This window comes from Propithecus coquereli, unplaced genomic scaffold (assembly GCF_000956105.1).
Source record: "Propithecus coquereli isolate 6110/MARCELLA unplaced genomic scaffold, Pcoq_1.0 Scaffold328, whole genome shotgun sequence".
In the NCBI taxonomy this organism is placed as follows: Eukaryota; Metazoa; Chordata; class Mammalia; order Primates; family Indriidae; genus Propithecus; species Propithecus coquereli.
Window position 1 is genome coordinate 2,323,757 of NW_012148930.1, and position 24,374 is coordinate 2,348,130.

General features: G+C 36.7%; 1 protein-coding gene across 1 annotated transcript in view; it reads right to left on the bottom strand.

Moving 5' to 3' along the window:
* The window catches only part of NEK7 (NIMA-related kinase 7), a 126,282-nt gene that overhangs the window by 36,724 nt on the left and 65,184 nt on the right, over nucleotides 1–24,374 (bottom strand). The window contains exons 3-5 of the mRNA XM_012650459.1: nucleotides 20,600–20,740; nucleotides 14,940–15,002; nucleotides 13,355–13,465 (exon numbers count right to left, since the gene is read on the bottom strand). Coding sequence (XP_012505913.1) covers nucleotides 13,355–13,465; nucleotides 14,940–15,002; nucleotides 20,600–20,740 — 315 coding nt within the window. The remainder of the gene's footprint in view (nucleotides 1–13,354; nucleotides 13,466–14,939; nucleotides 15,003–20,599; nucleotides 20,741–24,374) is intronic.

Genomic DNA, 24,374 nt, shown 5'->3' on the forward strand with positions numbered 1-24,374 from the left:
AAAATCTGTAAGTCAGAAAAACACCTAATTTTACCTACTTATAATCAACTAAAAAGTGTACAATCTTTTATACTGAAGAATTTTATCTGACACAATAGCTTAAGTTTCTTCCTATTATACCTAAGGTTAGCACAAGCCACGTAACGCTATGTGATGTCCAACTATTTCAAAAAATTAACATCTATATAAAATAATTTCTTGTCTTAAAAGGAAGATGTCAAATTTCATTTCAAGAAAAGCCAAAATAAAAAAGTCTAGAAACCCGTAGTTAATTATGTTCAATAAAAGACAATTCTTCTCCTGGCAGAAGATTTCACTATAGAACTCCTTTTAAATATTGAACCACCCTGGTGATTTGAAATATCACAGTTTATTAAAAATTAAATAAATAAAAGATTTATGTAAAAAGTTTTCAGGAATATTTCTATCCAATGTTGCAGTCAAACTTGCACTTGGCTTTGAACGAATGAAACTAAACTTTATGGAAAAAGAACCTTTCAAGAAGGCCAGGGCAAAAAGCACAGAGCACCAACAGGTTACGTAGGACAGAGTGGTCCACTATACATAAGAGGGCAATTCCCAAAGTAACAGCAAAGCCAGAGATACATTTTTCTATATTAAATTTGCTAAAACACTATACTAATAATATACTCACGCAAGAACAAAGTTCTTGGTTTCATAAGACTTAACAAAGATTCATTATATAAAAATTATTTTTCAAAAACAAAAATGCAATTGGTTTCCTTTTCAACAATATTTATAAATGACCAACATTAAAAAAATTGCATTTAAACAGGTTTTCATGAAATTTTCTGATAATTTTAATTGTTTTAAAACATATACATATTTATTAATACATATCAAAATTTAAATATGTGCTTTCATGCAATTTATCTGGAGGTATTTTGAGAAGTCCAATTTGAATTTTGTTATTGAATATGGAGAAACTATGCTACAGAAAATTCCAAAACAGCTACCTCTCAATTTTTACACCTGTGACCAGTTGAGGGCAGGCTGAAAGGAAAAATGGTACAAGGAAAACTGCTTATATCCCTACCTTCTACTCAGCAAAAGATTATGTCTACTGTCTCGTATGCACTCAATGTATGTAGGGTATATATAAGTCTTTGAGGAAAAGCTGATCATCTTAGGTTAATCTTTACTATACCACCTACTATGGAAATAAACTTATTAGCAATTGCAATAGCTATTGAATTAGTAACACATCCCAAAGAATAACAATCAGATGATCAGGTAATTAGGAAGCAAATCAGGGTCTTACTAAAATGTTGAAAACCTCCCATATCATGTTTCAATACTAAGTTTTTTTAATTACAGACTGTGTCAAAATCAGTTTTCATTTGAAGGGGGGCAAAGCCGCAAAATCAGTTCTTTGCACATAATTTTCTTTCAGACTTGGAAGGAGTCCAGATAAAGTCTGTGCCTGTGCTCTCCCCGATGCTGGATTAGCATATCAGAGGACTGTTTGATGTCAACAGGAAGACGGGCACTGGGCTTCTTTTCATTCAAAAGTAAATACACCGCATCGTGTAAGTATCAGACCATGAAAAAAAATTATGCTTTAATATACATTCTGAAATCATCATAATTATAATTTACTTGGCAGCTTACTTTTTAAATCCCATTATAAAAAATAAATCAAATATAAAGGAAAGGGTATAATGAAAGAATTGCCCTTAAAATGCGCATTAGGGAAGATGTTCTCAGACCAAGATGATCTAATTATTTTCATGTTTTTATATTCTTTGAGACTGTCACTTGTAACAAATTAAAGATGATGACGACAAACTGACATCAATTAATGCTACTTAGAATAGCCTGGCAAGAGTTAAATATCCAAATTACCAACAGGCCTTTGAAGCACAGTATTATGAATTTAATTTTGTCAAAAAATAAAGGCAGTTTTATTATTCATTGGTATTTCCTATTAGTTTTTAAAAGTGTCTCTTTAAAGATATGTGATTCTCAACCATTTCTTAAATATAGGGATTTTTTTTTTTTTTTTTTTTTGAGAAAATCGACACTTCCAATGAGAAGAGCCTGTCTGTTCTGATGGTGGCACTGTTGGCTATCTCTTTAAAAAGGATGAACAGCGAAAAGGCAAGGAAAATTTGAATTCCTTTTACTATTGGTAAAATTTATATTAGCACTACAAAGCAGGAACTTCATAATGCCACTGTATTAAAAAAAGAACCACAACCTTCTCCTAAAACTTATTCTAATAAACACATATCTTTTAAAGTTTATTCTCTAGCCAAATAGCATTACTGTTCAAAAATCCTATTTCTCCCCCAAAAGATAGCCCTATATAAATATTTAGCTTCAGATTAGAAAAGTATCTAATGCCATCATGTAAAAATAAAAAATGTACATGCATTATGTAGTAAGTTTTTAAGAAAATGATACATTATACAGCCAAAATTTCTAAGGGTTAGTGTCAATGTGTTTACATATAAATGAAAGATTGTGTATATGGCTCTTTTACCATATTTATGTTATGAATAGAATTGCAACTTTTTTATACTTGAAAATAAAGTATATAAAAATTTATGAGCAGGCAAAACTTAACACTCAGGTATGCTTAATCACTTGGAAGTACTTTTGTTTGGTCTTTTTTTTAATAAGTAGGCTAGTCTTTTCTCTATGCCAATCTTCAAATGTTATTTATTTTAAAAGTGCATCTTCTACCTTTATCAACATCATTCAAATGAGCAGTAGACATTATTCAAACAGAAAAATCAGATGTAACAAAATGCTAATCAATTTACATACAAAATATATATATAAACATCAGATTATATTCTCACACGTAAAAAAGATTACCAGCATTTCATTTAGGTAAACTTCAACATAGCTGGTAAAACACATTTGTGTCACCACATAAGTGATTTATATTAATATAAAAGAGGCTGATACAAGCTGTTTCCACTCAAAAATTTTGGGAAAGTAGACACACCTTAATAAAAATACCTTTCTAAAAACTAATCTTCAAACAGCCTTCTACAAGTTCAATGCCCAAAACCAAAGCCAGTTATATAGCAGACATTGAATTTTTTTGGACCAATTTTTTGGACTCAACTGAGTAACTTAGTTCCTGCACTCTAGACACTACAATTCTGGGTAGACCATGCACCGCCAATTTCTCAGTTTTGCGATTCTAGCATTCTTCCTCAAGAAATCTCAGGAAGAGCTTCCACAATATTACTAGGAGAAACCCATTAACAGAGAAAGACTGAAAATCATCTTGTTTTATAAGAAAATATTAATCTCTTTGTATATCAAAATATTTAAGCATAGTTTCCATATTAATCTTTGAAGAAGAAAATTTCAGGCAAAACATCTGGAACTATGAGGGGCACACGACCTGTTTCAGGCAGGTAGTCCCACATGTGGTTTAACGCTCTGTCATTGCCATCTTGAAAATTCTTAATAATTTTTTAACAAAGGGACTTGCCAACTGTGTAGTCAGTTCTAGGAATCTTATACCAAGCGTCCTTTAGAAATGTACTGCTGTGGTTAAAAAAAAACAAAAAAAAAAACAAAACAAACAAACGTGATCCTCATGTGCAAGGCATTGTGGGAGAGGATCAGGAAAAATGATAATTAAATGATGAGAAATAATGACGTTATAAGAGAAGTAGAATTACAGGCACCAGCTGTTCTCCATCTCGTCCAAGTATGTAATAAGAGGAAGTCAGTGATTTATTTTAAATACAAGGAAACATTTCCTGCTTGGGAGTGTTGTCAAATGTTTAAATGTGCCACTAACACAATCCATATCCATCTTTTAATAACAGACCCGATTATGAGGTTCGACAGTAACTGGCTGTGTGGCCTTGGACGAGCCATTTAACCTTGCTGGGTCTTGGCTTCTTCACTGTATTGAACAAAGCGTCTGGAGATGATCTATGAAGTCCCAACACCTCTAAAACATAATCTGTGGGTCTACACTCTCTGTTGCAAATAAAAGATAATAAATGTCTGTTTGGCACATTTTCACACTTAAAAATAATAATAGCTTACTATTACGCCCTGTCCTTCATATTTCCAATTAACAAATACAAAAATTAAAAAAATCTCCCGAAAACTCAGAGATCCCCATTGGTCCACTTAATACCATAAATGGTCTTTATATGAGTTGAAAGGAAGTTAGAGTTCTTTGTTACAAACCTGTAATTAGGTCAGACACTTACTATCAGAAGGGATGTTATGTTCCCAGACAATCTTTGTAATTATACTGCAATTTTATAAGGCTACACTTTGCAGTTCTTATTTCAAAGAATTACACGCACAGAGACTGGGCGATGAAAAACATAGGATGCTTCTGAAAGCGTAACTGACAGTTCTAAGTGTGATATTTATTATATATGTCTTTCCATGGAAACATTTTTCTTCTAAAGGTATAATGAGGTATCAATTGACCACACAAATATTTGCTATACACAATTTTGGGAATTATGTAAATGTGTAAAATATTTACATCCCAATTAGAATTTTGGTATGTAATACTAATTTGCAGTATGTGCATATTTTCACTCTTGGCAGTCCGAATAAAATCCAGATACCTTAAATTGCTTTAAAAGGTCTGAAGTAGAATGGGCCTGGCAGTCACAAGACCACTGAAAACACTTATCACCAACATCTCATTTTATCTACTTGTCCAAGCTCTACTAGTCTTTGTCTTTTCCTGTAATGTTGGAAAATCTATTAAGAGTGCTCAGCTGTTTCTAGATCATAATTTAATAGAATATAAATGTAATCAATTAGTTCCCCAAAGTCAAAACTGTACAGGTTATTAATGAAGCCAAAAATATATTTTATTTTAGGGTAGAAAATATGACACAGGAAAGGTTTTTTCTGAGCAATTAAGCCTTGAAAAAAAACATTACATTATCTAGCAAACTAGAAAAATAAGTGCCTATGAAGTCATTATGTTCTTCCCCAAAACGAGCTGCCTTCTGAACACTGGTACATCAATATAAAAGAAATTTATTCAGGATATTGAAAAAATAAAAGATCAATAAAGATGCATGAATGCATCAGAATTACTGTAAGAAATGATCCCTGCACTGCAGCCATCTGAATAATTCTTAAGAGAAGCTTCCATGTTAGTAAAATTGATGAGAAAATACCTGGAAATATTTAAAATGTGCTCTTTACTGCATCAGAGTACTGAAGAAAAAGAAAGTGAGATTAAAATAAGCAGAAAGTCAGTGTTCAGGAAGACACAGAAGGTCACAAAGATAAACATATTTGCATCTTTAATAAATTCTTTGTTATTATATTATACAACAGTAAGATAGCTGGAAAGACATTTCAATTTTCCTACTGGACAAAGAAAACACAGCAGAACAATACCGAGACAGTGAAAGTTGAAAGTCTCTCACTAGAAATCTAAATGAAAGAAAGTAAGATGCTAAAATGATGGCAGCTGCACCCTTCTCTTTACTTCACTGCCTACGGAATTACTGCTCGTGGTGGTACACGGTGTACAAGGCAGCTTTGGATCAGTATTACCTGTAGCTGTAAGGTGCAATAAGTTCCTTGAAAATTATCTTCCAGTCTTTGTCCACGTAAACACATTTCAAAATTCATATATCACCTTTTACTTATGCTCACACAACTACATAATGGTTATTATGGTATATAAGTTTCAATTTCTTGAAATCTCTAAATTCTATACTGCTTTACTATCAAACTACTTAAGCATCAAAGAAAACCAAGTGATGTTTTATTAGTAACTTTGCTTCTATAAAAATAATTCTGTATAACACACCTACATATACATACCATATACAGACAAAAATTTACATGGCTACACACACATAGGTATACATATATATGGGTGCCTAAGTGTATCTATACATTAATATGTGTGTGTGTGTATATATATTAAAATTCAATCCTGGATCGTTTTCTCAGTGCCACTAATCTGCAACCTTAAGAGTTCAGAATAAATCGAAAGTGGAATGTAAGATAGATGACAATCTTATACAAAAACTCAGTGGAAAGCAGGCTGCATTTGGGATCACTGGTGATTCTCACGGTTGTCTGACAGGGCCACACGGCTTACCCCGATGCTGAACTGGGCAGTGCAGGATACCGTTAAACGACAAATGAGAGCTATGGAAGACAGACGGTGCCACTGGGAGCCTTTGTTGCCTGGAGGATCCAAAGGCCAAGAGTGTAAAAGACGCTGCAAAGTGATTTCATTTCTGGTACAACTTCTAAATTTGGATAAGTAGGAATAAAAATCTGTCTGCAAATGTACAGAAACAACCAAACCAAATAGGTGAACAGGATTTATAAGTTATAATATTTGAAGATAGCAATTATCTCCAAAACATGGTTGATATTCTAGCTAATTTATGGAAGTCTGTTGTGAGCAGAACTCTAACGTGTACCTCACCACCCCGGATTCCCAAGTCCTGACGAATAATCTCCTCCCCTTGAGTGTGAGTGAGGCATGCGAATGTTATGGAATATTCTTCCCATATTATATTATCTTACATGGCAGAAGGAATTTTGCAGATGTAATTAAAGCTTCTAACCAGCTGGCTTTGAGTTAATCCAGAGGGACACTGGTGTGGGTGGACCTGACCTAATCAGGTGAGCCCTTCCAAGAAGTCAGAAAGATTTGAAGCCAAGAAGACTCCCGTCCTCTTGGCCCTCAGGGAGCACAGTGGCAGGCTGTGGAGAGGGCCAGGTGGCAGGGGACAGCTGGTGGCCTCCAGAATCCGAGTGTGGGTGACACCCAGGAGAACAGCAGGGACTTGAGTCGCACAACTGCAAGGAACTGAATTCCCCCCACAACCAGTGGACAGGGAAGACGACCATGAGCGTGAGCTCACAGCACTAGCTGGCACCTCGATTTCAACCTTCTAAGACCTTGGGCAGAGAACCCGCTACTCGGCACCTGGCCTCCTGACCCACAGAAATCATGAGATAATAAATTTGCCCTTTGGAAGGCTGCTAAATTTGTGATAATTTGCAATGTAGCAATAAAAAACTAAAGTACATTCCTAAACATACTAAAAATCAATATACATGATTAATTTTCTGTATTATATAAAGAAAACATTTTGAAGCTCCTACCAAACTTAAAGAGAATGATGCACAATGGTAACAATACAGAAAATACAAAGTTAATAATCCGGGAGGACAGCCTGTATCTAAATATATTAGAAATAAGAAAAGAGACTCTAATTTATTTGGAATAGTGCCAAACTTCTGGCAGAAAATAGATATTGATTTAAATAATTTGTATTGCATATTTTACTAAAAAGCATTTACAAGAATAATATGCATTTCCTTCTTAGCCATTATGATGTGATAGAACATTCTTTTGGCAGATAACAAACCTCTGAGTTTCCCCTTAAGATATTTATTACATTAGGTTATGTTCTGTTTTATTAATATTCCAGCAAAATAAGGTTTTTAAAAGTATTAAATATATGCATTTATATTTTCTTCTATTTGTCTCCAACTGACTTTTTAATAGGTAATTACTTATAAATAGTTCAATGAATGATGTATATTTTGCAAGATGGGCTATGAAAATTTAAAATATATTTTAGCAGCATTTCTATTAACAAGCTCAAAATCAAAAAAACTCTTGTTTGTATATTTTTGACATTAGTCTCATTTCCTCTACACTGAGTACTCATTGCCAAATACGATTGTTGGCATTAGAACAGTGAAATAAGCAGTGTAAGAAGGCATACTACAGAATGATGCATGTGTTAGTCCCATTTAGACTACAATAAAGAAAATATATTGCCTATATAGCACAATTTAACTGAAATCTAATTGTTTTGTGTCTGTTTTTCTTTAAAATTCTACTACTGATAATGAAGAAACATGATGAAAAATTCTGGATTTCCTTTTATCCTAAAACTCATCTGGGAAGTATTCCATCTGACCACAGCCTCAGGTATTCCTCTGTCACTAATTAGAGAAATACTGAATATTTCAACTATAAATTGCTTAATTATGTTTGTCAGCCTGCTCTAAACCAATTAATTATTTACTTGTAAAAATCTTTGATGCAACGCTATCCAGAGGTTCATTTCTGGAATATAGACCAGAAGCTGTATTTCCTCTTCTACCCCAATTAAGCTGAAGACTTGAGAGAGTGAAATACTGCTCTGATACACAGTGATTTACAATATTGCTCACTATAAAGAAATGAATCATGTCCGCTACAATTCAAGCATTTACTGCTGTCCTTTACAAAGCTTTAAATCACTGTCATGTTCCTTCACAAAAGAAGTTCCTATGATTTTTTTTTCTTGATGTAATCTCTTTTATAAAGAATTGCTTATAGAACTAATAAGGGTGTTTAGAAAACAGTTTTAGAATTTCTTAGCCCCCTCTCTGCCAAAATAACCTTCTCTCCTGCCAGCAAACCACTCGATGTCTCAGCAGCACTTGCAATTCTCCGTGAGACCAGAGCGTCAAGCAGCAGGAAACGGCTATGACTGTTAACGCAACCACCCAAGTCACCTACTGGCCTGGGAACAGGGAAGGGTAACAGCGGTAAGAGAACCAACTTCTATGCACCTGTTCACCACATACCTACTGAGTTCCTGCCACCAGCCAGGTGCCTCCCTAGAAAAGGAATACAGCCTGGCGAGCAAAGCCGACACGCCCCGTCCTCAACAGAGCTTTCAGTAGAATGGGAAATGCAAACGTCTTATAAAATAATCACACAAATGACTACACGATTGTATTACCAAGTGCTATGAAGGAAGCGTACTCCGAGAGCACTTATACCAAAAAACCGTCTGTGAGTCACAGGAAAATGCTTGAGGAAGTGGTATCTAAGTGAAGAACTGAAGAACAGACATCAACTTGGTGGTTATCTCTGGGACATGGGAATGAGGGAGGAAAGGGGAGGACCTTCACTACTTGAGAAAATTAATGCCAGAAAAGAGGGCCTTTCATTTTATATTTAAAAAATTACATAAACACTAAGTTTAAATCAAATGGAGAGAAAAGCTGTAACTAGGTGCTCTATTAAAATACATCAATCCATAATAACATTAATTCTATTAGAGAAAGAATCCAGACAGATTGCATAGATCAGATCTTTCCAAGTTATTAAATGATTTTCTTTGAACACAATTTAGGTATTTGGTCAGATCTAAAATATCACACTGCAAAAGACATACACAAACATAACCAGGATATGAAGATATTTTATTCATATACAACTGTTTGGTCAAACTTTCCCTTATGGCTACTATGCCAAGATTGTTATAAGGTCCATAGGTTTGACAAAATGACTTTCAACCTTTAAGAGAGCTCCAAAAGAACCTAGGAAGCCCGACCCAGAATGTCTTATACCCTGACTAGGCAAAAACTGATAGTACCTATAAAAAAGGATAGGATCATCAAAAGGTTATACTTTATTAAACCTACTAGCAGGGAAGGAAGAATAATACTACCAATTCTCTAAGGAAGAACCACTTCGTACCACTAAGTACCTGAAGTTGTTATATAAGCTCATAACTTATTAGAACTGAGCTGATACCCTTTATTTAAAAAACTGTTTTCCCCCTAAGTAATCCTTTATGTGACAGACACCTTCAAATTTCAGTCAGAAACCTCAAGGGTATTCCCAGGATGTAGTTATAAATATATATATATTTATACATATATATCTATATATATAGAATATATATGTAATTCTCTCTATATTTGGAATTACAAAGGTGTAATTCTATAAGAGTAAGTTACTACTCATTACCAGACAGAATTCTGTTGTTCTGAATCTATTTTACTGATAGGTAAGAATTGGCCCTCTTTTCCTTCCCACTATAAGTAATTAAATAACTCTCTTAGCTAAAGGTTCAGGCAAAGCATTTTACGTTATTTGTACTCTCTTATAGGGACTACATTTACTTCTACATGTCTCTCTGGTAGAAAGCTGTTTTATAAAATTTTGCATTTGGGTACTGTATTTGCATTTCTTTTGAACATTATGACTATAATTTCTTATTGTTCTTTGTTTTTTTTTTTATTTCAGCATATTACAGGGGTACAAATGTTTAGGTTACATATGTTGCCTTTGCCCCACCTTAGTCAGAGCTTCAAGCACGCCCATCCCCCAGACGGTGCACACCACACCCGTCAGGTGTGAATATACCCATCCCCCTTATTGTTCTTTAATTTGCAAAGACTTATTTTACTGGTGGTTGGCTGTTTGGACTACTGGTGGGAAGTCCCTAAAACAGAAAATCAGGTAACGAATTAGAAGTGATCCACTCTAACTATGGGAGTTTAAACAGGGTCAGCTTGATGGGATTCTGCAATAATATTACCTTCCTTTTATGTACTGTTTTTATAATTCAGAAAGCAGTCTTACGAATTGTCTTCATCTTACAGATGAGGAAACTAGGACTAAGAATTTAAGTGACGTAGGAGTTTAAGTGGCTGATACAGAACCCACACTCAAGAACAGGGTTCTTAACTACTGCCGGAGAATCCATGACTGCTTTGTAATGAAATGCAAATTGTGTGTCTATCAGCTTTTCTCTGGGGAGAGGGTCAAGGACTTTCATCTGATTTTCAAAGGAGTTCTGTGATACAAAAATCTTTAAGGCCCACTAAAGGAAACACGGATTTTTGCATCCAACAAACCTAAAGTTCAAAATTACCAGTTCTGCTATTTACTAATAATGGTACTTATCTTCTCAAGGTGCCAAATTTACCTCTCAGAATCCTTGCGAAGACTAAATAAGATAATGTATAGAAAGTACCTAACACTGTCTTTACAAACTCCTTACAATAAATCCATGCAGCAGAGATTACTAGTTACACTCCAGTACCTGCTGAGAGACTGAATGTACAAACTGACACTGCCCAGACCACACACACAAAAATAGAACTTTGATCAACAACCTGCAGTAACCCTCCCAGGAAATCAACCCTTCATCCACAATACACCAGCCTGCGCAAGTCAGACGTGCAGACTGCTGTATGTCAGTCTTGGGTCAGCACTGAGCCAACAGGTCATCGCTATCTCTAGTGACAATCCGGGAAGCTAAAAAGTAACTTCTGCAACAATCGGCCAAAATGGCCAAGACTTGACTAATCACGGACGGCTTTCCTAATTTTGTCCCTGCTTTCAACTAGGACCAACCAGAAAAAGCCAAGTATGTACTCCTAACCAATCACAAGGATGCCCTGCTTCCACTTAGCCTGCCTACCTGGGCACACCTGAAGGCCTCCCTTTTTCTCTACAAAGCACTCACTCCTCTGCCGGACTTTAATTCTCTGTCCAAACACAAGTGGCGGTGGCTAAATTCCTTGTTATAGCAAGCCCAGAATAGTCTTTTTTTCTCATCTTGTTTGTTTCCATACCATTCAACTCATCTTCCATAGTAACAGAAGTTTAGCTGTGCACGTGGCCAGCTGCATGGAGACTGTATTTTCCAGTGTTCCTTGCAGCTAGATGTTCCTGAGACCACATTCCAGCCAAAGGGATGCAGCTAAAACGCGTGGCAGGCAGCATGCAGGAATATGCTTTAAGAGACAGCCGGCAAGGACCGTTTGTCGCTTCGAGCCTACTATGACTTGGTGAGCTGCAAACAGCTTGGGTTCCTGAGATCAGAGCTGACACATCAGAGCTACCATATTAGCTCCCGACTTTTACGTGGCAAACAAGTAATAACGGTAACAGTAATAGCAGCAGCTACATTGACACAGCTTTACAATGTATGAGGCGCTGTTCTAAGCTCTTAATAAACATGAATTAATTTAATCACAGCAACAACCCCATGAAGTGCGCTCTATTATTATTATGTTTTTGAGAAAATGTGGCACAGAGAGGTTAAGTAACTTGCCCAAGGACAAGCAGTTTTTAAGCTACTGTCTGTTATTCTGGGGTTTCTATTAAGTGCAGCTAACCTTAAACCCAATTAATATGCCCTTAGGAAAAAGGTTAAACAGCTTTTAAGTGGTCGAGTCAGGGATTGATATCCAAGGTCCGACTGCAAAGCCCACTTTCTTCTGTGATGGATCCCTCCCAGAAACAGGTCACGCTGCTCCAGAATCTCCTTCCCGCCTCCTTGCTGTGATGTCCAGAGACATTCGATGGGTCCGCTCAGAGAAATCAAGCAGCAAAATTGTAACTTTGGCTTACAGAAGATGAGTCTCTTGGCCTACTTCCAAGTTGACTTTGGAGTGTTCACATATTTAAGTTGATCAGTGTGAATGTCACCAGGTAATGAAACTTCGGAATCATTATTGATCACTATCACCCACCATTTATTACATGCCTATCATATTATTACATATTATAGCTACTATCTATTATACATCGTAGTCCACATTGCAGTGAGGTCTTTTTTTTTTTATTTATTTCAGAATATTACAGGGTACAAATGTTTTGGTTACATGGATTGCTTTTGTACTGCTTGAGTCAAAGTTATAAAGTGTGCCCATCACCCAGACAGTGTACGTTGTACCTGTCAGGTATGATTTCACCTATCCTCTTCTCCCCCCTCCCCAACTTGTATGATTCCCATTGAGTTTTACTTCCATCTGTGCACAGGAGTGCTGATCAGTTAGTTCCAATTTAACAGTGAGTACGTGTGGTGTTTGTTTTTCCATTCTTGCCATACTTCACTTAGAAGGATGGTCTCCAGTTCCATCCAGATTGTTGCAAAAGGTATTAATTCATTTTTTTTATGGCTGAGTATATTCCATGGTATACATATACCACATTTTATTAATCTACCCATGTATTGATGGGCACTTGGGTTGATTCCACATCTTTGCGACTGTGAATTGTGCTGCAATAAACATTCAAGTCCAAGTGTCTTTTTGACAAAATGACTTTTTTTTTTTCCTTTGGATAAATATCCAGTAATGGGATTCCTGGATCAAACGGTAGGTCTACTTTTAGTTCTTTGAGGAATCTCCATACTATTTTCCATAGAGGCTGCACTAGTTTGCAGTCCCACCAACAGTGTGTAAGTGTTGCTTTCTCCACATCCACGCCAACATCTTTTGTTTTGGGACTTTTTGATAAAGGCCATTCTCACTGGGGTTAGGTGATATCTTGCTGTGGTTTTGATTTGCATTTCTCTGATGATTAGTGATATTGAGCATTTTTTCATATGTTTATTGGCCATTAGTCTATCTTCTTTTGAAAAGCTTCTGTTCATGTCTTTTGCCCACTGTTTAATGGAGTGGTTGTTTGGTTTTTTCTTGCTGATTTGTTTGAGGTCTCTTTAAAGTACCTAACATGCCTGTATGTTTAACAGACAACTCTATTAGAAAAAAATAAAACTTTAAGACCATTTAAAAAAAAAAAAAACCTTACCTTTATCATTCTGGATAGATCACCAGCATCTGCTAATTCCAAAACTATGTTTAGTTCATTATCTTCAATGAATGATGCATAATATTTAATTACATTTGGATGGTTGAGTTGCTGAGAAAATAAAACACGCACCAAGAAGTTTTCTTATTGTAAATTCCCCAAAGTTACGTACAGTTTTGTAACTTAAAAATGAACTTACTGTATTTCATTTTTAAATTACATAAATCTTAACATGACAGTACATTTTTCTCTAATCTAGTGAATTTTGAAACAAATATGATTATTGAAAGTAAAACTAGGTACAAATCAATTTTAATATTCTTTATTAGAAATAATAAATTTTGTACATAAAACTTTTAAAAATAGTTCTATGCCCAATAAGCATAAAAGATGCAATAGGTAAATGACAGGATTAAATCACCATGTGCTAAATATTATATCTTTTAAAATGAGAACTGTCATTTAAGAGTATTCAGGGGTAAATAAAGAATCCCTTTTACTCCTACTTTGAAGTTAGGGTTGGTCCTAGTATAACTCCAGCTAGTAGGAAAAAAAACAACTGGTATCTAATATACTATATCTAACTATTGCTTTACATCAAATAACATAAATATACAGAACTTATTTATGTGAGTTGACTCATAAAATCATCCTTAAGAAAAATTTTACCTTGTAGGAATATATGCCTCAGTTTATATACCTTTACTATCTTTTTGTTGAATCTTTAAATATGTTAATACAAGACAAATCGTTTCTCAGAGAAATATTCAAGAAGTATAGGTGATTTTTTTCTTTCTACTTACAGTTTTAGCCTCATATTGTCTATGATGACATGTTATTTCTATAGTAAAAGTTTATATTTAAACCAGTTACTTCATGTGCCAAGAAATAACTACAACTAACAGAACAGTCAGAAAGCACAGTTTGTTTAGACCTTACTCTTATCTTTTTGGATAAATTCGATTCATTTTTGGCATAAAAAATACCTGTCTTACCTAAAAGTTTAAAATGTAACATAAGCCATAGCATTTTTCAAAAGAAACTTAGAACTAGCAAAGAAATAGTGCAGAGATAGCTGAAATCTCTGTCATACTCTTAGTGGGTGAGAAATTGAAAAGCTAAATCCTGACATACTCTTTACATCCACCTTTTCTAAATTTGGATAAAAGATTCAAGAATATTACAAAAAGCACGTGAACCATTTGGACTAGTCTACATTCTCAATATAACACATCTTGAGATAATACTTATGTGCATTTACATTAAGTTTTAGAATGTGTCCTGTTGAGATGGTCAAGAAAAAAATTTCTTCAATGTTTCATGCCGATTTTATCTACTTCCTGGTTTGAAATTAGGAGGAAACAAAAGCTGATCCTACCAAATGTTCCGATTGAATTATTTTACAGTAAATCTAAAAGGTAACTACATTCTTCAATGTACTGAGATTCAAACTTATTTTAATGTTACCTGAAATTGGTGTGGATAAATCTTAAAAACCATTTTGCTTATAAGTACAGTATTTTAATAAATCACTTTTATCAACACATTCAGTTATGTTCAAAATAGTCAATAGTTCAACATTTACCTTAAGGAGATCTATCTCTTTGATGCAATCAGCACGTGCTTTGGCATCCATTAAATCAAATATCTAAAAAAAAGAATCCAGAATTATTTAATAAAATAATAATCTGCGGTTCAAGCCACCATGTAAATTCATAATACTCTACATATAATTATATATAGACTAGGAAATTTTCTTTCTGATTAGCTCTCAGTTTCTGTGGGGATCTGCAGGTATTTTATCTCAAGTTACCACCAAAGCTTACATTTTTCCCTCCAAAGGCAGTCAGTATTTAAAAAGGGAAAAAGAGAACAGCTAGATCTCTTGGTACTCAGATCTTAAGTTCCAATGAACAAAACTGAAGTTAATGATTTATTGTCTGTCTCCCTCACAAAAATGCTGAACTCAATTACTGTGTTCCTGTTCAGTACGGTGTCTGTCATATAATAAGTCCTCAGTAGACATTAAATAGAACATAATACAAACTTCAATGGCATAAATAAAAAGTCACTTCAATTATATTTATTTACCTGGCCTGGCCACTAGAAGAGTTTATAATTTAAAATTTTTAAGATAAACCTATATGGCCAAAACTTGCATTATCATAGTAATAACCCTAAGGTACCACAAGATGCTAAAGAAAAGAAATTCTGGAATGTCAAAGGGCAAGAAACTAAATTATTTCACTGATGTACATGTTATCACGTAAACATTTTAACATTAGTAATCTATTTATGCTGTATATGGTGATTCATTATAACCCTAAAATGCTAACCATTCAATAAAACTAAAAATTTACTATATTTCTTATACGCTTAGAAATAATTCAACAAGACTGCAAGTACAAATAAACAAAATTATGAAGGTTTAATTTTTAAGATAAGAGATCATGCCACTTTGACAAGTAAAACTTACATCAATTTACTAAATTGTTCTCCAAGCTTTTTAAATGTCATTTATGGATTATTCTTACAAATGCCTCTTAATTTTCATTTATTCAAATGAAAATTGAAAGCTTGAAAGGAAGTCTATAGAGATTAAATGATGAAGTTCATAAAAGCTGCAAGATAAACTTAGTAATCATAGTAAACACTAACAAAGAGACTGAATATATGGCTATAGAGACTATGAATACATAAAAATCACCCTGTCTTATGGAAGAAGCTATCATTGTCCACAAATTTCTGATTACATGTAATCCAAATTTCTAATTACATGCACACACCCAAACCTAGAATCTAAAATTAACATATGTAAAAGTAAGTTACACTTACTAAAAGTTATTTTCTTGGCAAATGCTTTAACACAACCATCAAACACAAGTATAAAAGGAAAGCATTAGACATCAAAGAATACTTTTCCTTTCCGGAAAATTTTTTGAGATCACCTAGATCAAAAAGCTGACTTTGAAGAAAACATATTATCACTTTGTTTGTAAATATACATAAAGTATGTTTTTTAGCTTTTCATTCTAAAAAAATATCCCTGACAATGGATGTCACACAGCAAAATGTGTTATTTGAATACATAACTTAAGAGTAAGCAAAGAAAAATTAAGCATTAATGAATTAGGGATCAAAACACCTCACCTGCTTTTAAAAAATATGGATAACAGTCAAAGAACTGAGAAACAGTGAGACCCAAAATTCGTACTACTATAATATCCTGTCATTAGATTGACAAAATAAAAACCAATTTCAAGTATAGAGCTCTAATCAATGAGCTAACAAATATAATAAAACAGAGATTGCATGTACCAGATCCAAACAATCCTTCGATAAAGAATGGATGAAGCTGTGAGACCCAGCTCATGTTCTCTGCGAAGACCTTCCCGGCGAACCCCTCACACCTGTTCTCCTCGAGGCTGCGCCCACCAGTGAACACCTCTGATTGCTAGAAGCATCTCTGCTGTACCCCCGTTGGAATCCCATGAGTCCAACCGTGTTTATCTTAGTCTTCCCAATGCCTTACACTGACCAATGAACACCAGGTGATAGATAAATACCGGTGGAATCAATTCAATGATCAACAGGAAGGGAAGTATCGACAGAGGACACAGGGAGGGGGGAAGCAAAGCCGGTGCACAGAATTTCAAAATTGTCACGTCAGTCGAGGCACCATCTTACTTTTTGCAAATGGACCATGATGAGACGTAGGTAAATTTTCAGAAAGACTGGCTGACGTTGCCTTGCCGTACGCTGTGGGCTCCCAGACCCCTCTATGGTTTCAAAGGAAGAGCACGCACTCAGCGCACATACTCTCCTCTCCACGCGCTGGTGACAGGCAGACCTGCGGGACAGTCACCAGAGCTCAGCACGTGATTTTTTCAAGGCCCCGAGTATGCGAGCTAGGTGGTGTGGAGCCACGTTAGGGAGGGCCTTGAAAACTAAGCTGAGGAATCTGGATGGTAGTTCTACAGAATCTCATCGAAGATTTGCAAGCGGAGAAGTGAATTATAAAAGTAACCGAGACCAGCCTGAGCAAGAGCGAGACCCCGCCTCTACTAAAAATAGAAAGAAATTAATCAGAGAACTAAAAATATATAGAAAAAATTAGCCGGGCATGGTGGCGCATGCTTGTAGTCCCAGCTACTCAGGAGGCTGAGGCAAAAGGATTGCTTGAGCCCAGGAGTTTGAGATTGCTGTGAGCTAGGCTGACACCACAGCACTCACTCTAGCCCGGGCAAAAGAGTGAGACTCTGTCTCAAAAAAAAAAAAAGTAACCCTTTAGCATACGAACTCGACCAAGGTATTTAAGAAGGATTCTACCAGAGCTGGCGACAGCAATAATACAGCCTTAAAATAACAAGTTGCAAGAGGAAATTCAATAGTTGATTCTTTAGGAATTTTTGAAGAGTCGGGTCAGTATTCCTCAAAAAGGAAAATCATCTGGTCAATAATATTTTTAAACACTTTTATTTTAAGCTGCAGAGGTGACTTTTTCTTGTGCAGCACAAATGCACATCAGGAGAATGAATACAACTGACGTGCAAACGCATGTCTCCCCACAAAGGCTTAGGACCTCGTTCCTTAAGTAAACAGGCTAAAAATATCTTCACAACATCACTTCTTTATTCTATGAAGAAGTTACATTTAAACTAGAAGATGCCACAGTATCAACACCTAACAAAGCAGAGAGGAATGGCATAATCCAAAGGAATAAACTAGCTTCCCACAGCAATTCGGGGTTCGTCACAGTGTAAAACGGAGGCAACTGGAGGGGGCGTCCAGTTAACACTGAGTGGAAACACAACGGTGCAATTAACGCACACCTACTCAAACTCCCAACCAACAGAAAGAAAAACATAGGCAAGAGCTTTTCTACTTCCTTCCTCTGTCCATTCCTCCCTTCTTCCTTTCGTCCCTTTTCTTTCTTTCTAAGTATTTCCAATGACAAGGTTCTGCAACTTAAGAAATAATCCCTGGAAACAGAATGGAGCCCCGTCTCTTCCACACTCAGAGTCAGTGCAAAGGTGGAGGAGGAGCAAGAGGCTCCGGAGACCCCCAGAGGGATCTCTCAATCTGCACCCCCTCCCGTCTTGACTGTCTGGGCAAACGGGCGGCTGTCTTCTCTCCAGTCTATTCTGCATGTTGAATTCATAATATTATTTTGAAAATAATGAATTTTGAACAGTATTACCCTACTTGAGAGTCTACAGTGAATCCTCACTTGCCTACAGTTCAAATTCCTCTGTCTGGTTCCAACACTGTCCACAACTGGTCTCACATTTACAGCCTGGCTGAGGTTCCAATTCCACCAATTCCAGCAGCTCACGCTGACATCTCCATTCTGTGAACTCCTATTTCCATCAGGAATCCACGCCACAAGGCTTAACATTTAATTGTTCTAGATAGACTCTTTTTCCCCTGGAGGGCAGGAATAATACCATCAGTTTCTTTTTTATTTCCCTCGGTGCTCAGAGATCACGGTAAAAATTTAATACATTTAAAAAATGAATCAAAGAGTTCTTTTGTAAGGGACTAATCATCCCAAAAGTCATCTGTTTCATAACATCCATATTCTACTTTGTGTTTTCTTAAGCTCCAAGTGGCATATTAAAAGAGAAGACTGCAGTTCTCACATGCTGCTGGTGAAAAAGTAAACTGGTGCAACTGTGGAAAACAATTCTGCATTAATGCGCAGTGGCTCATCATTCCCATTTTTAAGCACAAACGACAGAGAAATTCTTGCATTTATGTACTAGGAAAGACACACACAAAATATCACAGAAGTATTGTTTGTAATAGCAACCAACTGTAAACAACCTAAACAGCAAGCAACAAGAATAACTGAATACTACTACTTAGCAGTGGAAAGGATAAGCTACAGCCACATGCACCGACATGGATTAATTACTCAAACATGATGCTGTGTGAAAAAAGTCGTGTGTGTGTGTGTGTGTGCGCGTGTGTGTAATATTAAAACATAAACAAAATCTGCTTCATTTCTACCAAGTCCAAAAACTGCAGAAGTAAACAAGCAATAGACTTTATTTTAGAAATTCATACTGATGTAGGAAAAACTATAAGGAAAAATGAGGGAATGATAAACAGTAAATTCAGGACATAGTAAGAGGGAAGTGAGTGGCGGACACATGCCAAAAATATTTTTAATGTTTACTTCTTCAACTGGATTGCGGATATGAAAGTAGCTCTATTATCGTTTATATCTAACACACATACCATATAAAATCTTTCATAAATAGTTAATATTTCATTTTTTAAATGTAAATAAAAAACTGTTCATCTCTAGAAAGACTGTTGCAAGTATACTGATCACTTTAACAAAAAAAAAAGAAGGAGATTTAGGTTTCCCAGATCTCTGCAGAGAAAAGATAGCAGGATTGTCGGGCAAAATGGGAAGTCCGCGGCAGACCTGAACATTCACTACCTTCACCGAGAAAGGGAAAGAAAGTCACACGATGTCAAACACGCTACAATGCAGGGGAACAAGTACTTTCTAGGCCAGAGGAGCTCATTAGGGCAAGAGAAACTTTCAGGGTTTTGGCAAGTGAGCATTCCAGGGTGGGTAGCGCGGTAGAACCAGGACACCAGAGTCAGGGCGGGACTTGGCAAGAGGGGCTGGAGCGAGATACACGAATTTGAGAAAGACAGAAAGGAGCTCGGATGGGAGAGCAGAGCTGATTCCAGAATGACACGAATACAACATGGAGATTTTAATTCAGATGCCAATCCTCTAATTTTATCTGCCTCTCTTTTTTATTTCCAAGTAAATAAAGTTCACTTCATTTTCCTTTCATCTGCTGACGGTGGAGTTTGGCTGCTATTTATTAACTTGAGGCAATCCATCGGGTGAATCTGTTTTCTTACTGCGGTGCCTACAGCTGCAGAACTTCCGCAGAGGATTCGGTATCTACTTAAACGTCCGGTTAGAAGCGATGGTGATAACTCAGCTCTGCCTCTTGAAACACAGAGCTGTGAAAGCTCTTCTAGGGTCCATACCAGCTAAATTGTTAAAGCCTAGCCCTGGAAGTAATGTTAAAACCAACAGTGAATTTCCACTCCAGACTACACTCAATTCAAGCTTTTAAAATACAACGTTCATTCTTTTCCAGCCTTCTCGACTTAAGGCTACCATTCCCCGATCATTCCGGACACACTTTTCTCTCTCTGTTATTCACAAAGTACATTTAACACTGATTTATACAAGTAAAATCAACTTACCTGCACTTTTTTTAAAGCTACTGGTACTCCATCCAAGAGACAGGCTGCTCTGTAAACTTCACTAAATTGTCCGCGACCAATTTTCTTTTCTATTCGAAAGTTGGCTAATGTATTATAGCCCATATCCGGTCGTAAGGCCTTCTGTAATTAAAAACGTCAGAAAAATTTTCAGTCACGATATACACACAATACACACGATCAAGGATCATTTTCATATGAGTAGATGACACCTACGGCAAGCTTTCCGACAGCTGTTCATTCAACAAACATTTACTGAAACCCACTCACGCCAGGCCCATCCCACACACAGAGAAACGCAGGTTTCCTGAGAAACCTGCATTCTAATGAGGGAAAAATAACAAGCAAGGTAAACATGAAATACACACGTGAGACAGGAAAGGCTAAAAAGAAAAAGTAAATCAAGGAAGACGGACATAACATGGGAAAGAGAAGGATTTTGAAGTTTTAGAAAGGAACTGCCTAAAACCTGTCTTTAGTTCACAGGAGAGGAGCTTGTCCCATCTGACCTAGTATTTCTGTGACCTTTCTTTTCTTTTTTAAACACTCTTTGAGTTGAAATGGACTCTGTGTGTGTGTATAAATATAAAATATAATATAATACATATGCATTTAGCCCAACCTGTCAACTAATACATGATGCATTTCTTAACTTCCTGACAGGTATTTAACTTCTGCAAAGAATATTTACAGTGCCCGGGAGTCTACCATCACACTATTACCTTTTTAAGTGATTTTGTTGTTTTTGTTTGTGGAAAAAGTCATTTCTTTATTTGCTAACATTTTTTGGTATTTACTATGTGCCGGACACTGTGCTAGCTGCTAGGGAAACGGAGACCAGTCAGAAATATTGCTGTTTTCAGCTCTCAAACAGCTCACCCAAACACACGTAAGAGGCTCTTCACCGCTGCAAGAGAAATCATTATAGGGTACTGGCGGCAGGGGGCACAGAGGTCGTCCCTATTTTGAGACAAAACTCAACTTACAAATTCTACCCGTTGTCCTGGTTCTTTTGTTCACCTGTTTGCTCATGGACTTATCCATCCCTTCACTCGCAGAAGTGGACATTAACTGAGCGTCTACTGCAGTCAAACACTGCCTACTGCTGGGCTGTAGCGTACACCCACGGAACACCGCCTTCTACGCTCCTCGTGGCACTCATTTTAGCATCACTACCTACGTAAACTACGACAAAACAGTCTATTTTAGCTATCGTATGCTAAAACATCTTGTCATGAAAGCTACTGAGGTTCATGGCTTTGTGTCCAACCACATCCAGGCCCGGGGCTGCTGACACTTGACACTGGGGCCAGTTAGTGTAGCGTGCCCTTCTGTACCTCGAGCCAAGCAGCAAGGCCTGGGATGGGGGGAGGGGAGGGTGGGAGCCAATACTGAGTGCCTGCAGCAGCTGCTAAGTCTTCACTATTCAGAACTTGTAACTGAAGTATTTAAAGAAACTGATTTTAAATGCAAATTAAAGGGCAAATGTTCTCAAACAGGGTTCCTGCATCTGTGTTTCTTCTGGGGAAAAAAAAAATTTATATTTTCTCTTTTTTGCGGAAACATGCCTGGGCCCTTTCAAGGTTCTGGATTATTGATGAGTACACTCTCCCAAGCCTTTACCACTCTCCTTACACCCTCTGTCCCCTCTCTACTCTCTAAGCCCTCTTTGAGTACATATGACTAGTGCACCCTCTAATGAGACTGAATTTTAAAGACGTAATACATTCGAAGATGGCACCGGTTCATGCATATGATACATTTAACCTGAACTCTCAGGCCTTCAAACAAACCTTTGCTGAGGCTGATGATCCCATGTCCTGAACTTATGCAGAAAGCTGTTTTGATACATGGCTAGTACTGCACGTTAAACCCTGTACATTTTGTCTTTTAATTTCACTACATCTATCATGCTAACGAAAAGTGTATAATTTTGCCAAGGAATTATTGTAATTCAAACCCAATGTTTCTCGAAAAGAGAAAAAAAGGAGCAATAATTTGTTAATATACATTGGTTTCCTTCTCCTGAAAGTCCAAAATATTGTCAAGAAAAATGCCATTCTTCCTTTAAAATATCCAAAATAAGCAGAATACAAGAATTTCACAAATGTATTTCATAAATGTAGGACCATAATTGCTATGATTAAAATAACGTTAGTAACGACCACCACTACGAAAATAATAGAAGGTTCCATTTGGTGCCTACAATTTAACGGACACTTTATATTAGGATTTTGTATGCCATCTCATTCCATTTTCACACCAACCCTATAATGCAGATGTTATCAAACCAAGCCTACGTCTAGCTGGTCCCAAGCACAGCCTATGCTACACTGTTACGTTATCAAGCAAAACCAGCTACCATATTAACCTAACATTATGGGACCCTACGAGATGATCTATAGATATTTTCAATTTCAAGTCTTTTGACAAACAAAACAAAAAACCTGGGGATGGAAACATGTTAAAAATGAAAATGAAAAGGTATATCCTAATAAGAAAAATAAAATCAAAATAAAATTATCAAGTAAAAGGAGATAACTTTCCATGCTGTCCATTTTTAAGAGGACTTTTCACAGTCATTAAATTTCTAATTGTGTCACTGTGACAAAAATGACACATATTTAACAAAAGAAACTCACAAAGTACCACTTCTCAGATATTCAGTGGATACAAGCAATTTTCTAAAGTTTTTAACTTTAAATAAAGGTTTTGTTTAAAAAGGAGACTTTTTCCTTGAAGCTTGGACCTAAACATCTGTACCCCCATAATATGCTTAAATAAAAAAAAATATATATTAAAAGTTTAAAAATAAAAAATAAATAAATAAAAAGGAGACTGTTTTTTAAATTGTCTACCCTTTTTTAAGAATTTTTTTCATGCTGATACACTAGATAGTCTGCAACGTGCAGTAAGTACGACTCCTCCTTCTTCCACACACACAGAGACGAGGCTTTGCCTTGGTGAGACTTGTCAATCCTGAGAGCAAAGTGCAGCTTCGTCGTCAGGAACGCTATCACACAGTTCAGATACTCTAAATTTGACTGGGAATTCCATCTTCTGTCTGCACAATAACTCGACGAACATTAACGTGGACTGCTAAGGCGGTGTGACAGCCGCATGCTGAGAGCAGGGTCTCACTAATGTGCTTTGGCGTGCGGCTTTGTAATCGCACATTTACATATGCAATGACCTACATTTGCATGTCAGATCACACGCCGTCTGGGTTCATTAAGACCGGGCGCCTCCCTGCGCCTGGCCGCCGAGTGGCGAGAGAGGGCCAGAGGGCGGTGTTTTTTGGCAGTTGAGGGATGAACTGCCACCAAGGATTAGGCTGATACGGCCTGAGCATTAGACACTTCATTAGACGTAATCTGTTTAACAGTGGGCAGTGCATGTAAACTTCTCAGCCCATTTGCGGCACCTTCCCCCCCCACGGCTTTCTCCAGAGGGCAGTGTGGGTGAGTGACAGCCTGTCTCATCTGCTCCCATGTCCTGTCACCCAGGGTGGACGTGGACAGCTGACGTGGGAAGGAGCATAGCTGCACATCCCCAACCACCCTCGGGTCTCCTCGCCACGCTGCGATGTGTATAAAAGCAAGCTTGTGCAGGACGAGGTCTCCTTCAGGAGATGTCAGGCAGGTAACGCACACACCTCAGTAGCGATTATATTATACTGTATTCAACGCCATTCTTCGTTTTGATGAGTCACCTCCCACTGTAGGTAGCTTTGTATTAGGTGCTTTAAATAAAACAT